The sequence below is a fragment of the Hylaeus anthracinus genome, unplaced genomic scaffold (genome assembly GCF_026225885.1).
Source record: "Hylaeus anthracinus isolate JK02 unplaced genomic scaffold, UHH_iyHylAnth1.0_haploid 0, whole genome shotgun sequence".
NCBI lineage: Eukaryota > Metazoa > Arthropoda > Insecta > Hymenoptera > Colletidae > Hylaeus > Hylaeus anthracinus.
In genome coordinates, this window is record NW_026533254.1 from 17,297,436 (window position 1) to 17,315,672 (window position 18,237).

The 18,237-nt window shown below is 48.1% G+C and overlaps 1 protein-coding gene across 1 annotated transcript in view; it reads right to left on the bottom strand.

Moving 5' to 3' along the window:
• LOC128891092 (uncharacterized) overlaps positions 1 to 13,005 on the bottom strand; it is a 123,389-nt gene extending 110,384 nt beyond the window's left edge. Inside the window, exon 1 of the mRNA XM_054150295.1 lies at positions 12,623 to 13,005. Within this exon, the coding sequence (XP_054006270.1) occupies positions 12,623 to 12,695 (73 nt within the window). The 5' untranslated portion in view covers positions 12,696 to 13,005. The remainder of the gene's footprint in view (positions 1 to 12,622) is intronic.
• Between the last annotated feature and the right edge of the window lie 5,232 nt (positions 13,006 to 18,237).

Genomic DNA, 18,237 nt, shown 5'->3' on the forward strand with positions numbered 1-18,237 from the left:
TCCCCTAAGGAAGGGGTGAAATGCATGCGTGAATTTACTCGAGCGTTCCTTTCCCGTTATCGTACCAACACGAGTACGTTCCTCGAACTGCATCGCGTACAAGCGTAAGCGGAGCCTACAGCAACAAATCAAGATCAGATGGCAAGGGTTGCCCCGAGGCGCGAGCGGGGTAACCGCCCCCGCTACGGGATCGAGTGTCGAGTAGACGATCGAGACGGTATAATAAATAAGGCTTAAGAGGATCGCGGGCGTCGTATCGATGCTCCTTTACGTACAAGCGGCCCTTAGCGAGGCATCGAACGACGCGATTACCATTTCGAAAATGTATAGACGGGAGAAAGAGGGATCGGGGAGAAGTCATGGGAGGAATTACGCGTGGGGTGGGATGTTTTATTCAATGTGCCGGGGATCACGCGACTGAGTGAAAAATACTACGGCGACGTCCGAATTTCGATTATTTACGGTGTTGCGTAATAGGTAACCGAGGAATGGTGTTTCTTTCGTACATAATATACATGTGGGTGTGCAATGACGTGTAGGTACGTGACAAAAATTAATAAGTAAGAGGCGTCGAAAGGTGGACGTGTCTGGTAGACGGAACAAAACGAAATGTATTCATGGGAGAAGAAAAGATCAGTCCTGGAAGGGGTGTAGGAACGTCCTGGATCAGACGTGTTCGAGAACACAGTGAAAATCATGACGTATTCATGGGAGAAAGAAAGATCAAAAAGTATCGGGTCAAACGTGTCTGAATAGACGCTGAAACTCGCGGGAATGGTGTATTCGTGGGAGACAGAAAGATCGTACCAGCAAGACTAGAGAGTACGCGTTAGTCAGTTCTCTGTCGGCGAACGTCATCCTGTATTCGCGGGGAGTGACGAACGGACGCGAAGTCGACGAGTTTATAGTTCGCCGGAATTTTCACCACCCCTCCGTCCCCGCCGCCCTGAATTGTTTATTCTTGGAGACACCGAGCGTTCGCGAATATTGTCACGTATGTTATTCGTGCTTGCTCCTCGCTTTGATTTCCGTCGAATTGTTTGCGAAGAATATTTTAGAAAAGCGTCACGTACCGCGCTCTCGCCGCCCCCGGTTGCCCTAACTCCGCCCTCTCCTTTGGAAGCTTCCGTCGAATTGTTTTAGCTTTTCGAAAGAGTTCCGTCGTCCCGCTCGGAAGGAAATTTCGAAAATGCTGGGAACGTTTGCGACAAATGATTGCGAGGAGAGGGTAAACCGAACGTGTCCACCGTGAGGACGTGGAGGACAAGCGCGCGCGCGGAGGGGGTGCGGGGGGTGGATGTTTACGAATCAATCGACGGTGCAGAGGGATTGCACGGGCGTGGGTTTCTTCTCGGTGCTACGCGAGCGGCATTCCGTTCCGTGGAGCGATTCGTGATACTCCTGTCCATCGATAACTATCCTCGTGCGACCGTCCGCACGAGTGAACGAGGAAAGGAGATCATCTGCGACCAGCCATCGATACCGGTCCCAAATACGGCGCCTCGATTCCGGCAAAACGGTTCGACGGAGGATACATCGGTAAATTCGATTTGGCGTGTTCAAAGCTAATTTTTCATCGATATGTTTCCTTTCCCATCCATCTTTATCGCAAACATGAACGTGTTCCGAGTAAGTTTACATTATATACGTATGCATGAATAAACTTCGCGCATGCATGCATTTGTAACGAAAGACTTATTTGGAAACACCAAACCTGTCGTTTAATTCAGACAAATGTCTTCGATAGAGACATAGAGGGTGCGAATATTTACGCGACCGACTGTATATCTGGCGATAGAGAGACAAATAGTATCGGTCCGTATATGGCGAGACCGACAGGATCCCGTGCACTGACTTAAGTAGAATGGATTCGTACGTAGCCAGATCACTAAAATAGATGTATGCACAGGAGCATGTAGGAAATCGTAACGTCCATACAAAATGGAACGGCGGTACGTCGTCTAAAATGATCAACACGGAAGTCCCTATCCGAATCGTCAAGTAGAACGAGCCCGTGCCAGACAGACGCCTCGAAATAAATCCAATCTAAAACCAATGAATATTGAAACAATTCAACTATCGCGAGACAGTTTTTGAAAACACTGGTCGCGATCGGAAATCATCCCCCAATTGAAGTCCCCCTACGACGTACGTCCTCATCAAAGGTGATAACGCTTTTCATCGTCTGAATTCATTAACGAGTGGAGTCTTTCACGGTCGCGCGGAAATAAAGGGAGACATTTTCACAGTCCGCGTCTTCCACACCCCGGAGCGGTATTGAAATTTCGAGGGAAACGAAAGGAACCGTTAGGTGGGACGGAGGGTTGGAGGTGAGGGCAGTTCCTCTCCCCGATTGAAATGAAATCGTCCGCGAGGGCGGGGACGGGCGTAACGAACTAATTGACTCTGTCACCGTTCCTCCCGGCGGGGGTGGTTTTTTTTTTTTTCCACCTTTTCTTCTCGCCGCGTGGGACCACGGGAGACGAGGAATGGAGGGGGAGTAACAATTTGCGAGCGATGAATAAAGAAGCGAGCGAATCCGCGACCGTTTCGCCCTCCATTACGAGGAAAACTTCGCTCGCGCCCGGGGGAGGGGGGGGGGAGGAGAGGGGGTGGATCGTAACGAGCCCCGATTCCCGACTGGTAACGCGGCAAAGGAAACACTCCGAGACCCTCGTCCTGATCCTCGTTCCCCACCCTTGGCTTCCTTCCTTCCTTAACCCCCTACCCTCATTCGCCACTCTGTGCTGCATCGTTACAGGTCCGCAGTCGTCGTGTTCGATGGATAACCCTCGTGGAATCCTTGAACTTACACCCCTAGTTTCCATGTTTATCTTCTTCTGTGGTTGAATAGAGATATTATACGTTTCCAAATAAATGTTTCGTTATAAAAATATACATGCGTACGACTAATGCACCTGTTCTGTAAGAGAACGAATGTCACGCATCCCTTTCCACCCCTCCAATAAATATTTTAAATCCAACGAGAATATTCGCAAATAATTCAGGAAAAAGTCACGATTCCTTCCTCTCTGGCTCATCCCATTTTCCAACTCCACCGCGGCGCCTTCGTACGAGAGAAACGAACCACCTAACCGTGGCCTCGAAGATCCTCGAGAGCGCCCCAGATTTTCCCTTATCAACAACGCGACCGACACATGCGCGCCGTGCCATAAACAAGAAACCCAACGTAGTCGTTCGAGGCACGGCCATGTTAAACGAAAAATACACGCGGGCTTATCGTGCACGGTTCGTTCCTCCCGACGTGTAACGCACGCAGCCTTAGATGGGATCGATACGAACAAGAAGAAATCACGTGGCGTGAAAATAGAAAAGAGACGCAAACGAGAAGGAAGCATCCCGAGACGAAATCCGTAACGAAAGCTGAGATGAAAAAGAATTCGAGGAAAAAACTCGAATGCACCCTTTTGGGAATGCGCGAGGAGGTCGATGAAGGGGGTGGTACCCTTTGATCTTTAGTTTCTTCCGCGACATCGAGCACCAATTGAAACGGGCGCGAAGTGGAGATGGAAATCGATGGAAAACCGGTCGTACAGATTAACTTGATTTCAGGAATAAAAGTCCAATCGAAGGCTGCTATTTATCGACGAAGACCCTCTTCCCTGGAAAAGGGAAGGCTCTCGCCCCCTTATCCCTTCAGGAAGACGCTGTTCCGTAGAATGGTACCGTTATCGTATAAATTAGAATCGACTGGGAGGGGGACAATTAAGAAAGAGACCTAACTTGTTCACCGACAGATGCGCGTCTTACGTTTCCAGGAGAAATAAATTGGCTCGGCAAACGAGGAAGAAGAAGCACACCGAGAGCAAGTAGAATGGAGCCGTATTTTGACAGACAAGTGGGATAGTTCCTCGTACGTGGTTAGACGAGCACGGCGAGTGTATTCATTTTGCAGGGAGTACGACGAGATGGCTCGTAGAACCGATAGGAGAATTCTGTCGTCGAGTAGTATAGACCTGTTCGTGTGAGGACTCGTGTGTTCGTGCGAATGCAGTGAAACCGCGTGCGCATTTCGGGAAGCTCTGATCGGTGTTCGCCAAATAATAAGTGACGCGAGAACGCCTGTTGTCAGGCTGCGAGGATAGCGTTTAGTTTGGTGAAATGTGTTGAATTTCCAGTGGGCTGATGAGTAGAACAGGTACATGTTTGGTCAGACCGAGGTAATATATAATAGCAGGAAGAATGGGGTTGGTCGATTAATATATTAACATACGACTAATAATATTCTTAATGATAGATCGACAGAGTATTACTTTGCAACAGACACCTGTGTTTTATTAACCTGAATTTAGGAGAGTTAAATTCCCCGTTGTAGCGAAACAGAAAGAATTTAGTCGTTGATCAACGAAACAGCGGACTCGGGCGATCAATGAATAGCCGAAGCTTCGAAAATTGGAAATCTCGTTCGCTAGCGAAGCGAAAGGGTCCCAGCCAGTCGTTCTTTGAACGCGAAGCACCGTTTTGTATCGAGAGAAAGGCGACTCTTCTCAAAGGTAAATTCCACGAGCGATAGATACCAGCAGCGTTTTTTTTTTTCTCCTTCAGCGTAGAAATTCGAACGACCTTGTTGTTGTTGACCGTCGGAAACATTTTTCCACCGAGTTTCCCCATTATCTGCCTACCCCCATCCCTTCGTTCCCGCGAACTGATACGCGCGCGGAGCAAACAAAAGCTCCGATAACTCGAATTGCTCAATTTCGAATTTTTTTATATCACCGCACCCCTCCCACGACCGTTCCCCGAGAGTTTATTCAGGACAAAGTGCATCGACGTCTCGAAGAGATTGCGTTATTCTCATGAATATTCAATCTGGCCGCGTCCAAGAAGACTGCATGTTTCCAATGCAGTATGCAAATATAATACCGTCGTGCATGTCAGCCTTCTTCCTTCTGCGACGTGTGACGAGAAGAAACTCGCTTCGTGCGCCGTCGAGCAGATTCTCCTGGAATTTCTGAACTCTGATAGAGAAAAAATATGTTGATAATTTTTTGTGAACTGTCGATTTCATATTTTTTACACGCCACGTTTTCGTTTGTTCGGGGATTGTTGAATATCACAAAAATATGTCTAACGTGTAAATTACGCGAAGGCATCGTGGCAATAAGGTCGCAAAATAGGCAACCGTTCGGCTAAAGTGGCGTTTCCGAGCTTGGCAGCAAAGTTTCTTCCACTTGTCTGACTACGAACAGACCTATTCTACTTAGTTAACCATGTACGTCTCTAGGCCATGTATAGAGCTGAGTGCTACCATGTTTCTCCTTCGTCTACGTAGGAGCCGTTATTTTCGAACCTAACCTCAAAATTTGTTCCACTTGTCTGACTGCGAACAGACCTATTCTACCGGGTTAACGATGTACGACTCACTTATAGCGCACGGTAAGACCATATTTCGCTTGCGTATGCACGGGAGTCATTATTTTCATACATGACCTCAAGTTTTGCCGTGTAACTGTGCAAACAGACCCGTTCTACTTAGTTAACCATGTAGGATTCTATGCTATTCACAGGGCAGCTCACGATCCTATTCCACTTGCATTACTGTTCATTGGAAATGAGTACTTCTACCTCAAAAAAAAACGACCTGATAAGCACCATCATCCACTTTACTTGCGAAATTAGCGAGAAGCCTATTTCAATTGTCCAAACAGTACCTAGTCTATTCTACTGGTACTCGAAATATCTTCTCCAAGGAATCCGAATTATTTCATCACCCTCTGTTAAAGATAAAAAAAAAAAGAACACGCACCCCGTTTCCAAGTACATTTCTCATAGATTTTCACTCGACAGTGCAAATAGCCGACGTACAATCACTTCGGCGTACTCTCGGCATCGATGAATCATCCTGACAAGTCCGAACGTCCTGGCAAAGTTTGTCCTTCGCAGACGATCCTTCCAGCGAATCATGGCCGATGGGAGCCCAGTGCCAGGATTCAGGACACGTACACGGGTGCACGGAACAACGAGCATGGAGTTACAAAACGGTCCAGAGATGAAAGAATCGTTAAAAGTAGACGTTCGGCCGAGTAACGAAATAAAACTACCCCTCTGTCGACGTGGGATCGAATGTCCACGGGACGAAGGAGTCTCTGGGAAAATCTTTTTCCGCGACGTTCCCGTCGGGAAGCCTTCCAGGGACAAAGAGAGAGACGATGACGAGCAACGGTTGAAACACGAGTGGCAGAACAATCGTGGCGTTGAAGCCAAGGGGCGGCGGGAGGGATGAAGTCGATGAGGTCTTCGAACCCAGGGTGCCTAACCACCCTCTTCATTTCTACATCCTTCGTGGGTCTCAAAGCGGCGAGGGACGAGAAGAAATCCGAAAAGGAAACAATGTATCGTCGAGAAAGCCGCATCCTGAATACCGTGGTCGCCTCGAGGAAATATTCCCGCGGCCGTGTTTGATCCTGGACGCTCGAACGTTGAAGAATGGGGGGGACGGAGGACAGAGTAACCCTAAGGGTCGGAATAGTCGCCCCCTTGGGTGATTACTGCGCCATCGGCTAGGAGACTTTCTCGTTTCTTGCAGCGACGTCGTTGCTCAGCTACGAAACATCTCGTTACTGTTTCTCGTAGCGGTCTGTTTGTAATAATAATACTGTACGTGGACGACAACAGATGCAAGAGAGGTAGAGAGTACTGGTCTAGACGTGTTAGTTCACAGAACGGTGGGAAACAAATAGCGCAGACCGATATGTAGTCAGACCTACAGGACAGCTACAGCCAGACAAGTGAAGTATGTTTATACATGGTCAGCCCAGTGAAGTAGGTCTGTCTATGATCAAACTAGTAGAAGGAACATGGATATAGCGATCCATGCATACACACACGAGTATAACCACTATATCCAATGTAGAAATAAATTAGTAGAATATTACTAGCTATTGCGAGAGAAGAGCAGGCCCTCGTCGAACCCAACAAAAAGAATATATTCACGCTTTCAACCATCGACTGTGCTCGAGCAAGAAATCGACTGGTGCCTCCTCTTAGTGTTTCAGGAAAGAGGGTCTTAACAAAACCGTCACGCCCCGACTCTTCCTCGGCTAGGAAAAATAATTTTACCCAAGCCCCCTCCACGGGGATCGAGCGTGGCCAATGTTTCGAGAGACGCTTTGGCGTTGTCTGGTGAAGTCTACGAACGGAACAAACTCTCTCGATGCTCCAGTTTCGTCGTGTTCCCGTTCAAGGATCGCCAGGTAAGTTCGAAAGCACAGTCGCGGCGGCCCCGACGACGCCACAGGCAAAGGATTAAAATATTTACCGCGGTCTTAGTGTTTAGCGCTTGGTCGTCTCCGGGCGTCGAGGATCTGGATTGTTTCACGCTTTACGACACCGACTCCTTCCCCCCGCGTTAGCTCGGTCCGTTTGGAACTAACGGACAGAGCTCTCCTCTGCGGTTCACGATAAGCAGTCCCAACGTTCAGCCTTTGGGAAGTGGAGCACGGCGCGAGCCTCGAAATTCACGGGCCAAGTGTCCTTTCCTTCTTTTAACGACGACAACGGGAGCCTTTCCGAGCCTTTTATCAATGGCAACGAGCATTCTTCAGCTAGGACAATTCTCCTGGAGACGATTGTTAATTCCTCCTCGGTTGGCTGGGCGCAAAGGGAGATTCTTCTTGTCTCGTTTCTTATTCATGGAAGTTCCTTTTTTTTTTCTTTTGACGTTAACTGGGTTGGCGAAAGTGTTTTGCAACTAATTGGTCGCTGGAGTTAGTGTGTCAACTTTATGAGAAATTATTCCAACGCGATACCCGAGAAATCGAGCGACATCGATATTCAATTGAGAAAATTGCTGCGTTCTTGTAATTTGTATGTGTTACATTTCGAAAGACCTCGAACTACCGACACCCTCGAGTACGAAGTTCTAGAACTTATCCGAGAATTCACGACTGAGTTCACTATGAGCCTACCAGAAAATTGAAATAGGTCACCCCGTATGGCTGGGCACGAAAAAAAAAAAAAATTTCATTTTCCTTTCGCACGGAGCGCTCCGCGGCGAGTGCAATCGACAGGGGTGTGATTCGGCGTGCAAAAATTCATCAAAAAACGTGGAACGAAATTTTTATAAATCCACGTCCCCGACAACGAAGCCTCGAAGAGAATAACTTCGTTCCACGATTTCAATTCACTTCTGCTCGCGGTATCGTATGCGGCACGAATTTTGCTTTATGCCCTACGTATCCATTAAATCCATTTTGTATGAATTTCATTAATTAAAATCTGAGGAACCAAGTACGAAGAATAAACTAATAAGTGGAGTATGTCCGTATATGGCCAGCCCAGTGAAGCAGGTCTGTGTATGATCGAACTAGCACAAGCAGTAGTATAGGTCGGTATATAGTCGGCCCAGTAGATTAAACTCTTTATTAAAAAATAAAGGATTATATATAAAATCTGGAGAGAAACTTGACACAAAAATTGAAATTAAAGCTGCTAACATGTGTATACGAATTATTAACATCGTTAAATTAAACAAAGAAGTTAAACATAGATGGTGGTACATTTTCTTCCTGTCTGTCAATCGGAAGGCTCTATCAAGATGTTCACCATCCACTGCTTTCAATTTAGATGAACTCCTTTTCGTAACGTATCGTTTTCATTTTGAACCGCCAACGTTAACAGGATTTACCCGCGAGGGTCTTACGTCGCGAATCGTTAAACGGTGTAACCGACGAGCGGATAATTCGATAAAGCGATTTGGAATAATTGGCAGGCGACGGTGAGCGCCAAGTTTGTCCCACCCTCGAGGTCCGAGGCGACAAATGCAATAATAAGAAACGTTGGGCGAGCCACGGGAACGGCAGCCGGATGCAATTAGCAGGCTCGAATCAACGAAGTCACCGGAGACGTCGTTTGGTTCGAGGAATTTCATTTGCTGGCGGCTGTTGAGAACACCGCCGTGAGACTGGAACAACGAAATCCTAACTGTGGTCTCTTCTTCCTCGCCTCCTCAATCGCGGTCGGAGAACTCCCGTGCAACAGAAACTGGGGATGAAATAGCTGCCAGCAAACGGAAGCATCTTGTAGCTATTTCTTACAATCTTTATATTTATTTGGAGAAAAAGAATCGGAGTAGAGTGAATTTTTAAAAATCTTCATAAAGCTTAATCTCGATGCCCACCTCTCGAAATATTGCATTTTTCCAGAGGAGGTTAAGGTAGTCACTTTGTACGCGAGTCAGCTACGCTGCAAAGATATCTAATTGCATAAGGAAGCGGAATGCCTGCAATTAAGCCTCGAGTCTTCGCAAGAACTTCTCATAAAAGGTAACCTTCGACCACCTTATTCGTCGCAGCGTCGAAACGAAAATAAACCAGTAAATAGATTCAGTCGGCGGCGGAGGGACAACTCGGAAGAATATCGTTAACTTCCTGCAAAGATGGGCGACACTCGACGCTATTATCGAAAGACGGACGAGCGTTCTTCGCTTTGAAATTTCTCCGAAGGCAAACCTCCCAGCGCCCGAGTCAATAATTGCGGTCTTCGATATCTGTGGTCTCCCGTGGTTAAACCTCGTCGACTGTAACTCGCCAACTCCGCGGGATAATCGTAAACTAAGATGCGGAATGGATGGAACGAGTGTAACCACAATGTATCGGAAGGAGGTCTAGGTTGGAATTCGGAAGCATTCTTGTAGGTAAGTTACAACGTACACGATCTTAAAAGTCGTTTATTCGGAATTGATGGAAAATGATCTTGAATCGAAAATCGTCATCCAAACATTTCAAGCTATTCGAACGAAAGCAACTTCAAACACTCCCTCTCGTCTCCTCCCATAAATCCGCGCTAATTAATTAATCCAGCCGGTGGTCCGGATCCAGAACCATTTTCCTTTAAACGGCCAGCCGAGTTCCACGAGAACCGTGAGAATCCGTGGCCCGCGAGCGAAATATGTGTATCGCGCACGGATGCGACCAGCTCGTCTTCCTCGTTTTGCGCGTGCTTTGTTTCGCTGGCAACAACGGCAACAACAACGGGGAAAACCGAGAAGAAAGACCAGAGATCAGGGGAATCGGTAAGCGGTGGCGATGGGAGGAGGAGGAGGAGGAGGGTGCAGGAATGGAAGAGAAAGGAGCCTTTCAGGAGAAACCGAAGACGGGGAACAAAACGCGTCTCTCGCCCGGTCTGTGTGCTCGGTTCGCGTTTTATCCCGCGGATTTTTTTCAAGCCCGCCGCCCCCTACCTGATAACCGTGAGCAAAGAAACGCCGGGTCAGGCGCAATTAGCAGATTGAAATCAACGGAGTTCGGTGGCGAGGATCAAGGAGTCAAGGTGGGGTAAGACTGGACACGGTCTGACGGGGAGGATATTGCCGCGACCACGTACGGTCTCATTCCACTGGAGCAGGGAGCATAATGGGACTGTATCCAGTCGGATGGCTGGGGTATCGTCTGCTCGGATGGGTAACGAAGTGCTGCACGTCTGGTGATTTCGATTCGGAGGATGTTTGATGGCACGTGGAACAATGAGAATAAATTGTTTATTAAGTTGAGCAATTGCGTATTTAGTCAGGTAAAGAGGATAGGTATCGTATGTGGTCAGACAAGGAGAGTAGGCAGGTGTTTAGACTAGCAAGGGGAATAGGAGTGTGTATAGACAGACAATGAGAATTGTTGCAGTGGCTAGATAAACAAGGGATGTACGTATATGTAGTCAGACAAGGAGAATAGGTACAATATGTTGTCAGACGGAGGGAACAGTTACTGTATGGAGTCTGATAAAGAGAATGGATACAATATGCAGAGTTAGGCAAGTGAAACAGGTACTGCATGTAGTCAGACATGGAGGATGGATACGATATGCAGAGTCAGACAAGTGGAACAGGTACTGTATGTAGTCAGACATGGAGAATGGATACAATATGCAGTCAGAGAAGAGGTAGAAAAGCTGATGACTCTATGCAGTCTGCCAGGAACAGATAAAAAAAAAAAAAACCTGGTGGCTCGATGCAATCAGACAAGAAGAACGGGTAGAACAAAACTGATGACTCTATGCAGTCAAACACGCGGATGTTCTCCATATGCAGTCAGACCAATTTGACACGCTCAGGATTCGAACGTGCAACGGGTCTCCGTCTCTACCCCCGCGACCAGAGATGAAATTTGCATCCCTCGTTAGGGGCTGCAAACCGACTTCTCCGAGAGGAAATTGAAATTCCATTTTCCCGGTCGGGCACCGAATTGCCAGTCGCCGACACGTTACACGCCGCGCGCGTTCGCACGAAAGAGTTACGATCAGAACACGCGATAACTGTCAAACCATGATACAGAAGAGGGTGGCGATCGCGTGGAACTTGTGAGAAACGACGTCGAGCGACGGAGAGGCGATTGCAAGAGTAGCGTCCATGGATCCATTAAGGGTTGCTTGTTAATTTTCTCCCGGTCTTACTCCGCGCAAAATGTACAACGATGACGTTCGAAACATTTTGAAATGTTTGTAGTTACACTCGCGGACATGTCCATGGTTGATATTCCATAGCGATTGAGTTACGTTATATTAAATTTGTCGATGAATTTGCCTGTGTCGATCCTCGACAGTGCCTGGTAATTTCTTATTCGACTCTTGCCAAAGTGGATCCTCACGGACGGCTTTCAAAGCGATCCAGAAACAAAAAAAAAATCCTTCCTCTCGATTATTACCTCTCCGATTTTCACATAACCTCCCTTCGAATCACCGACGGGGCTCTCGCGGAGCATTAAGCAAAAATTGAACGAGAAGATCCCAGGGATTGCGGGCGAGAAAGGTCGAGAATATTCCCCAAGAAGTCTGCGTACCCCGCAATCGAAAAGACACTCCAGCGTAACGATCCCAGAAGGTGTCCAGAGGATCCAGGGAGCCCCGCGACCAGATCCAAATGGGATCTCCAGGGAGCGGACAAAAGTCGTAACGACGTGATTTCCCACCCGGCGTGAAACGACCCCCATTTTGAGGGGGGGGTCTGCGGGTAATCCACGGCCCTTCCTGCATCAGCAGATTCCCCAACTTTCCAGAACGACGAAGTAGTAGCGCTAAACGCCGCGCAACTTTGGTAACCAGGGGATTTATCGGTTCCCCGGGGGTACCAGGCGCACTTACGATAGTTCGACGCCGTGTCGATACTTAGTCGATCCTTCGAGAAGAAAATCCTTCCTTTGAAGATCGGAAACCAGACAGGGTAAAGGGGGCGCTTCCCAGGTGCACGACATGGTCGGCGGGGTATTAATCATTTCACTACTATTGCCGAATATATCCGGCATCCGCGAGACGACTGCGTGTACGATCCTCGGATATATCCGGCGTCCATATGACAGTACGATTGATACATACAATTAATACGATTGTAGGAGTCTAAAGGGGAAATCAGAAGATTCGAAGCCACTATCTTCGAATTTCGAATAAGTTTCTGTTCATATTAAAAATATAAACTACATTTGTTACGTTGTATAGTTAGAGGAACGATTGTTTTATCAAGCACTGTCATTTAACACTTCGAAGGCTGTATCTAGAAAAGCAGCCCGACGACACGCAACGCGTACACTTTCGACGAACGATTTCGTTCGGTGGCGGTACTCCGGCGGAGTAGGCAGTCGTAGCGAAAGGGTTAACGGATCACGATGAAACTTACCCCCCACTATCAGCAGCAGGTGGAACAGAGCACGTCGCACTTTCCCGCACTTCCGTCGAACGTCTTTATCCATCCTGGGGACGCGGGGGATTCCCTCGTTCGAGTTGATCGTGCCCGTTATCCAGGTGGTCTACGGCGACGTCCCGCGGCACGCGCCGCCAACTGTCATCGGTGCCCCGTGGCCGGGGCTGCCGGCACGTTCGAAATCCCAACCGTCAGCTGTCGGTCCACCTGAACCACGTCACTCTATGGGATCCTCTCCTCTGCCCTCTCTAACCGGCGTACAATATCCGCGCACACACCGTGACACCAGCCGCGCGCGACACGATACGCACCCCACGCGGACGCGACAGTTCCTGACTTGCAACTGACGAGGGATGCTGCACGAAGAGTTTGCGCCAGTCACGCGCGCGCGCACAGAATCCTTACTCCCCTGCGCTCCTGGCACCCTCTCGGTCAGTTAGTCACACCCCGCTCCCTCGACTTCCCCCCACGGCTTCTTTCTTCCTTCCGCAGACATCGTTCCTCGAGTTCTTCCTTGGCACCCCTCCTATCGCGTTGTCGTCTCTCCGTCTCCGTTCTTCCCGATATCAACACCCCCCTCCGACCCCCTACGGAGCCTCGTTCTTCTCCTTTCTCTTCCCCAGTCAGTCTCTTTCGAGTCTCTCCCTATTACGCTTTTACCACTTCGCCCCCTCCTCCGCTGACGCTGTCACAGGGGCTGGCGCGTCTCTTTTCGGTTCGTTTTCGCCCCCTCTTAGTTAGTCCATCTCCCCTCTCGTCCGTGTATCCGTTTCCATCCCACCCTCGCCGTGCGTCCTCGCGCGCTCATCCTTTCGTCGACTGCATCTCAAGCGCTAAAGAGTTTCTCAGGAAGTTGAATCGAATCGCAAGTATTATCTGCCACCACAGGGACGTATCACGACGAATATGACTTACCGAGATCGAATAATCGGACAGTTCATATGTAACAACCCAATGGTTCCGTATTTAGTCAGGTAGAGAGGTCAGACAAGTGGAACAGATACTGTATATAGTCAAACATGGAGAATGGATACAACATGCAGTCAGACAAGAGGTAGAAAAGGAAGAGGTAGGAAAGCTGACGACTCTATGCAGTCAGGCAGGAACAGATAAAGAGTTTCTTAGGAAATTGAATCGAATCCACCCGTTCCAGTCTCCTCGTTGTTTAGGAGCCTGGGTTCCTCCTTCTCCTGGACGATCCGTCTTCGTCCCTTTCCACCTCGTCGCGTGTCTTCTTCAGCCCCCTACCACTGAGGGATCACCCTTTAACCACCCCCATCGTCACCTCGCTGGCTTCCCCGGGAACTGATTGTCTCGCCGTTAAGCGGCAATTTATATGTTAACAGGGCCGAATCGGTCGAGAGTCATGCATACGTTTAAGAAAAGGGGTTGCAGAGGGGCTGGCGGAGGGCGAAGGATGGTCGCGTGACGATGTTACACCGACACTTTGCTCGTTAGTCGGGACAACGATCGCCCCGTGCCAACGCCGATACGTATCTACCCCTATGGAGATATTCGTATCCCTGTGACACCCTTTTCGTTATCGGTCGCATGGAAATTCGTGTACGCAAATATTTTGGCCGTGTCGAGACGGATTTGGGGTGGAAATTGTCCTGCACTCGCAGTCGAAGATTAGTTTGATGCGATTCGGTTGTCTGAAGAGTGGTGGTAGGTGGAATCAGAAATTGGGGCGGTTTTCTGTTTAAGTGCTGCGACAGAGGGGGTTGGCTGTCCACAGTTGGGGTGTTTGGTAACGGAGGGATGTAATGACATAATTTCCAGGGGGTAAGAAAGGTTTATTGTTTCCTGTATTTATCGTAATGAAGCTTCTCGAGCTTCTTTTTTTCACTCAGATTTTCTATGGATATACAAATGTCATTAATAAGTAATTTGAACTACCCCTAAGTATCTAGGAATTTAAATCTAAAATCGACTGTACTTCCAGCCGAAGTAAACGTTATTTTCGTACGTGATAAGCCTATCGAAACAGTATTATTTATTTATTAAATAATACCCTTGAAAAACAAGATGGTGACGGGTAGGAAAGTGACGTGACCGTGAATTTAATTTACTTGACGTCACCGACAGGAGCATGCATGCTCGCCCAGGACCGGAAGTTAAATTACTCGCACACGGGACGCGTTACCCTTGTACGTAGGGGGATACGACACGCTCGTGGATCAAAGCTGAATCGACGCGTGGAGCCCAAATAGACGGGCATTAGTGCGTCTGCAGTGTTCGAATGGTACCTTGACACGTGTCCTGTATCTATAGAGTCATCTCTGTGACATTGCGCAATTCCCTCGAGTGCTTGATGCCTGCGAGTTTAGTGCCGAGACCTCGCCCGCGCGGCAGCTCTCGTGTCACCGAACAGACGTTCCAATAAAAGTCGGAGGGATGATGGAAAACGCCGAGAACGTTTAAAAGTCATTGTAGTTTGGACAACGTTACTTAAAACCACATTGTTTCTAATAAAAAGTCGAGAGTTAGATGAGGAGTATTTCTAGTGAAATGATCACCAATTCTAGATTTATATTGACCAATAATTAGAGCGAATGAAGATAGCCTACATAATGACCTTGAATAAAGTGGTCAAGACGAGGATGCGTTCTCAAAAAATCCAAACTTTTCGCCAAGCCTCGAAGCGCCGTCGACTTCGTTCCTTTTCGTCAATAAAGGGCGAACAGGAACGCTTAACAACCCACTGCAACGTTGAATTCCATTCCGGAGGGGATGTCACGGACGTGACGAAACGGCAGGCGCCCTTCCGCGTCCCAGGAAAGTTAAATTACTCCCCCTCGAGGCGTTTCCAACCGGGATGAAATCGAACAACAGAGAAGAGACCGAATAAGAAGAGCGAGCAGCTGTGCAGCTCGGCCAAATTGCGTTTATAACCGTGAGCGGTTAGGATTGACCCTCGACCGGTAGCTCTGTTTCCACCCCCGTCGCGAGACGGGCAATCCCTTCAACTTTTAACGACTCTGCTCGCCGCCGTTATTTTCACCGGGCCATCTCCGACCCTCTTCGACGATCCGCCACCCTTTGCGAGAGTGAAAATACCTGCTTCGCGGTCGACATCGGCCCAATTCGCTCGCCATTGTGGCCAAACTTCCGCGTGGGGATTCTTTCGAACCCCTACGACGCGAATTAAAAAACGCTGTTGGTGTACCATGCGATTCTCCGCGTGGGAGGGTCGACCGGGGTTCGGGGCATCGGATTCGGGACTTGGCAACCTGTCAGAGTCCATTTTGGGCTCGATTAGGATGCTCGTGATGGGGGAGTCTCAACGGGGGAGAGATTAAAAGATTTAGGGGGGAAGGGGGAGGGGGGAGGGGGGGGGGTCGTGTGATTGATGGGGTACGGTATCGACGATATGACTCGAACAGGAAATTCTTATTATACAAAGATTTCTAAAACAGATTCGAAGTCCTCTATGACATAAATCCTATTAATTTGAAAACGAGAAACAACTAGCAATTCTTTTATAAATTGAAATCGAAATTCTCTTCCATTCTGTCAGCATAAAGTTTCTCGTGGAACTACCCCTCAGCGAACTTCCCTGAAAAATATACAATTCCGTATTCGTACGCGATGAATAACAACTGTAGAATCTTAAGGGAGGAGAAAGTCTCGAAAGGAAACCACACCGAGTACTACGTTCTCTGATCAGGGCGCGCAAGGGCCAACGTGCTCGTCGCAAAAGTTCCCTTATTACCTTAAATGTATAAATTGCGCGTAATTTCCACTCCGAAATGTTATTGTTATTATTATCTTGTTTACCCCGACCCAGCAAGAGCGCGACGGGCGCGTTAACTTCGAGTTCCATCATCGAACCAGAAACAACAATAGAGCGCCGCGCAGAAATGCTTCCGGCGCGTTTACGTCGGCAATCTGCACGCGTGCGCGCGTGCACGACATCGACGAGAAAGGACCACTCAACCAGCCCGCCCCCTCCCATCCATCCCCTTCGCCCAGCTAACAACTTTAAAAGTTCCGACTAAACGAGAAATTGCATTAAATTGCGTTTCACCGAGCCCTTTCAAGCGAGGCCGTGATCCGGGGTTCGCTATACGCGACGTGAACGCTTCCCGACCCCCATCTCCACCCCTTCGCCGCACGGTAATCCTCCTCCAATCACGAGACACGTCGCAACAGGGTCGCGTTGCAACGTTCAGGTTTCTTGGGGGTTGATCTGCGACCTCTGATCGGCTCCCCTTGACCTCGATTCAGAGATATTTAGGCGATCCGGTTTATCTCGAGCCACTCTGTATGCGTGTGTACGTGTGTGTACGTGTGTGGTAGCTTGTCTTTCGGGGATGGATTTATTTTCAATTTTTTGAGGAAAATAGAAGAAGAAAATGGTGACAAGTGACGTATGTGATTTAAAGAGATCCAGGGTGTACACGATTTTCGTGTTCCATCTGTATTTTTCAAATCTCCTTTGGCCAACGCCATAACGGCCAATCGTCTACGTCACCTACGTTTCCATAAACAAGTCCAATTTTCAACCCCATACGCACCTTTCAGTACTACCGTAAATCGTCACGACGTGTTTCGCGGTTAATTGCGCCCTCGAAAATTCCAGATAGGACGTCTCCTCGCGTTGAAAACGGTTAAAATCCTCTCCTTCCGCCGCGAACCTTTGTCGCGCCGCCAAGTGAGAAACTTCGCGACCCCGGACGCTTTCCCCCCGGAGCTAAATGAAAATAAACCGTCATCAGAAAAAAGATAATTCACTTTGCCGTAGTTAAGGGGTTAAGAATCCTGAGTTTAGATTCATTATGAACTTTCAAGACTTAAATGAGACAGTCGCCGTAAAGAAAGCAAAGGTCGGAGGCGGAGAACGCCACGGGAGCGGGAAGTAGGGAGGGCTTAAGGAAGTTAATTTCGGATTCGTCGTAAACTTTTTGTCACTTGGCGGGGGGGGGAGGAGGAGGAGGAGGAGGAGAAGGCTGAATGAATGAACGCGAGTCGGAATGCTGTCTCCTGCAGGCCTTTATTAAACTCCGATTCCAGTCGCACTTACGTCCCCTGTATCTTCTTTGCTTCTAAGGCCGTGCTATGATCCGTAATTGCTGTTTTATTCGCGGTTAAACGACACTTGGAATTTCAATTCGGGCCCATGAATGTAACATTAACTTAAGGTCTTGTCATTAAACTTCACTGTAATTATTTAATGGTTCTTTTAAATAGGAATACGTAGCCAATGTACATGTATCCAACGTGTATTTACAGAGACAAACGTCGAAAGAAACAATAAATAAAAGGCAAGCGCTATGTATATTAAGATATATTTCTATTTTTAATGTATTTTTTTTATTTTCATTACTAATGTACTTTATTATTAATCTGTCTCTTACTTCTTCTATATACCTTAAAGTACCACAACAGAGTAGTCCCTCTTTCATTTTTTCTCTCGCTTCCCGTTTTATTAGACGTTTATTATTCCACGAAAAAAATGGATGAAAAACCACAGCCCCGGTGTACCTTAGCTCTAAACGCAAGACAAAGGCGAGAACAGGGGCGAAAAGCACAGTCGAAGATTCGGCTTGAATCGTTGCCGAAGGCAGACGCAGCTGGCTTTGTCGCGG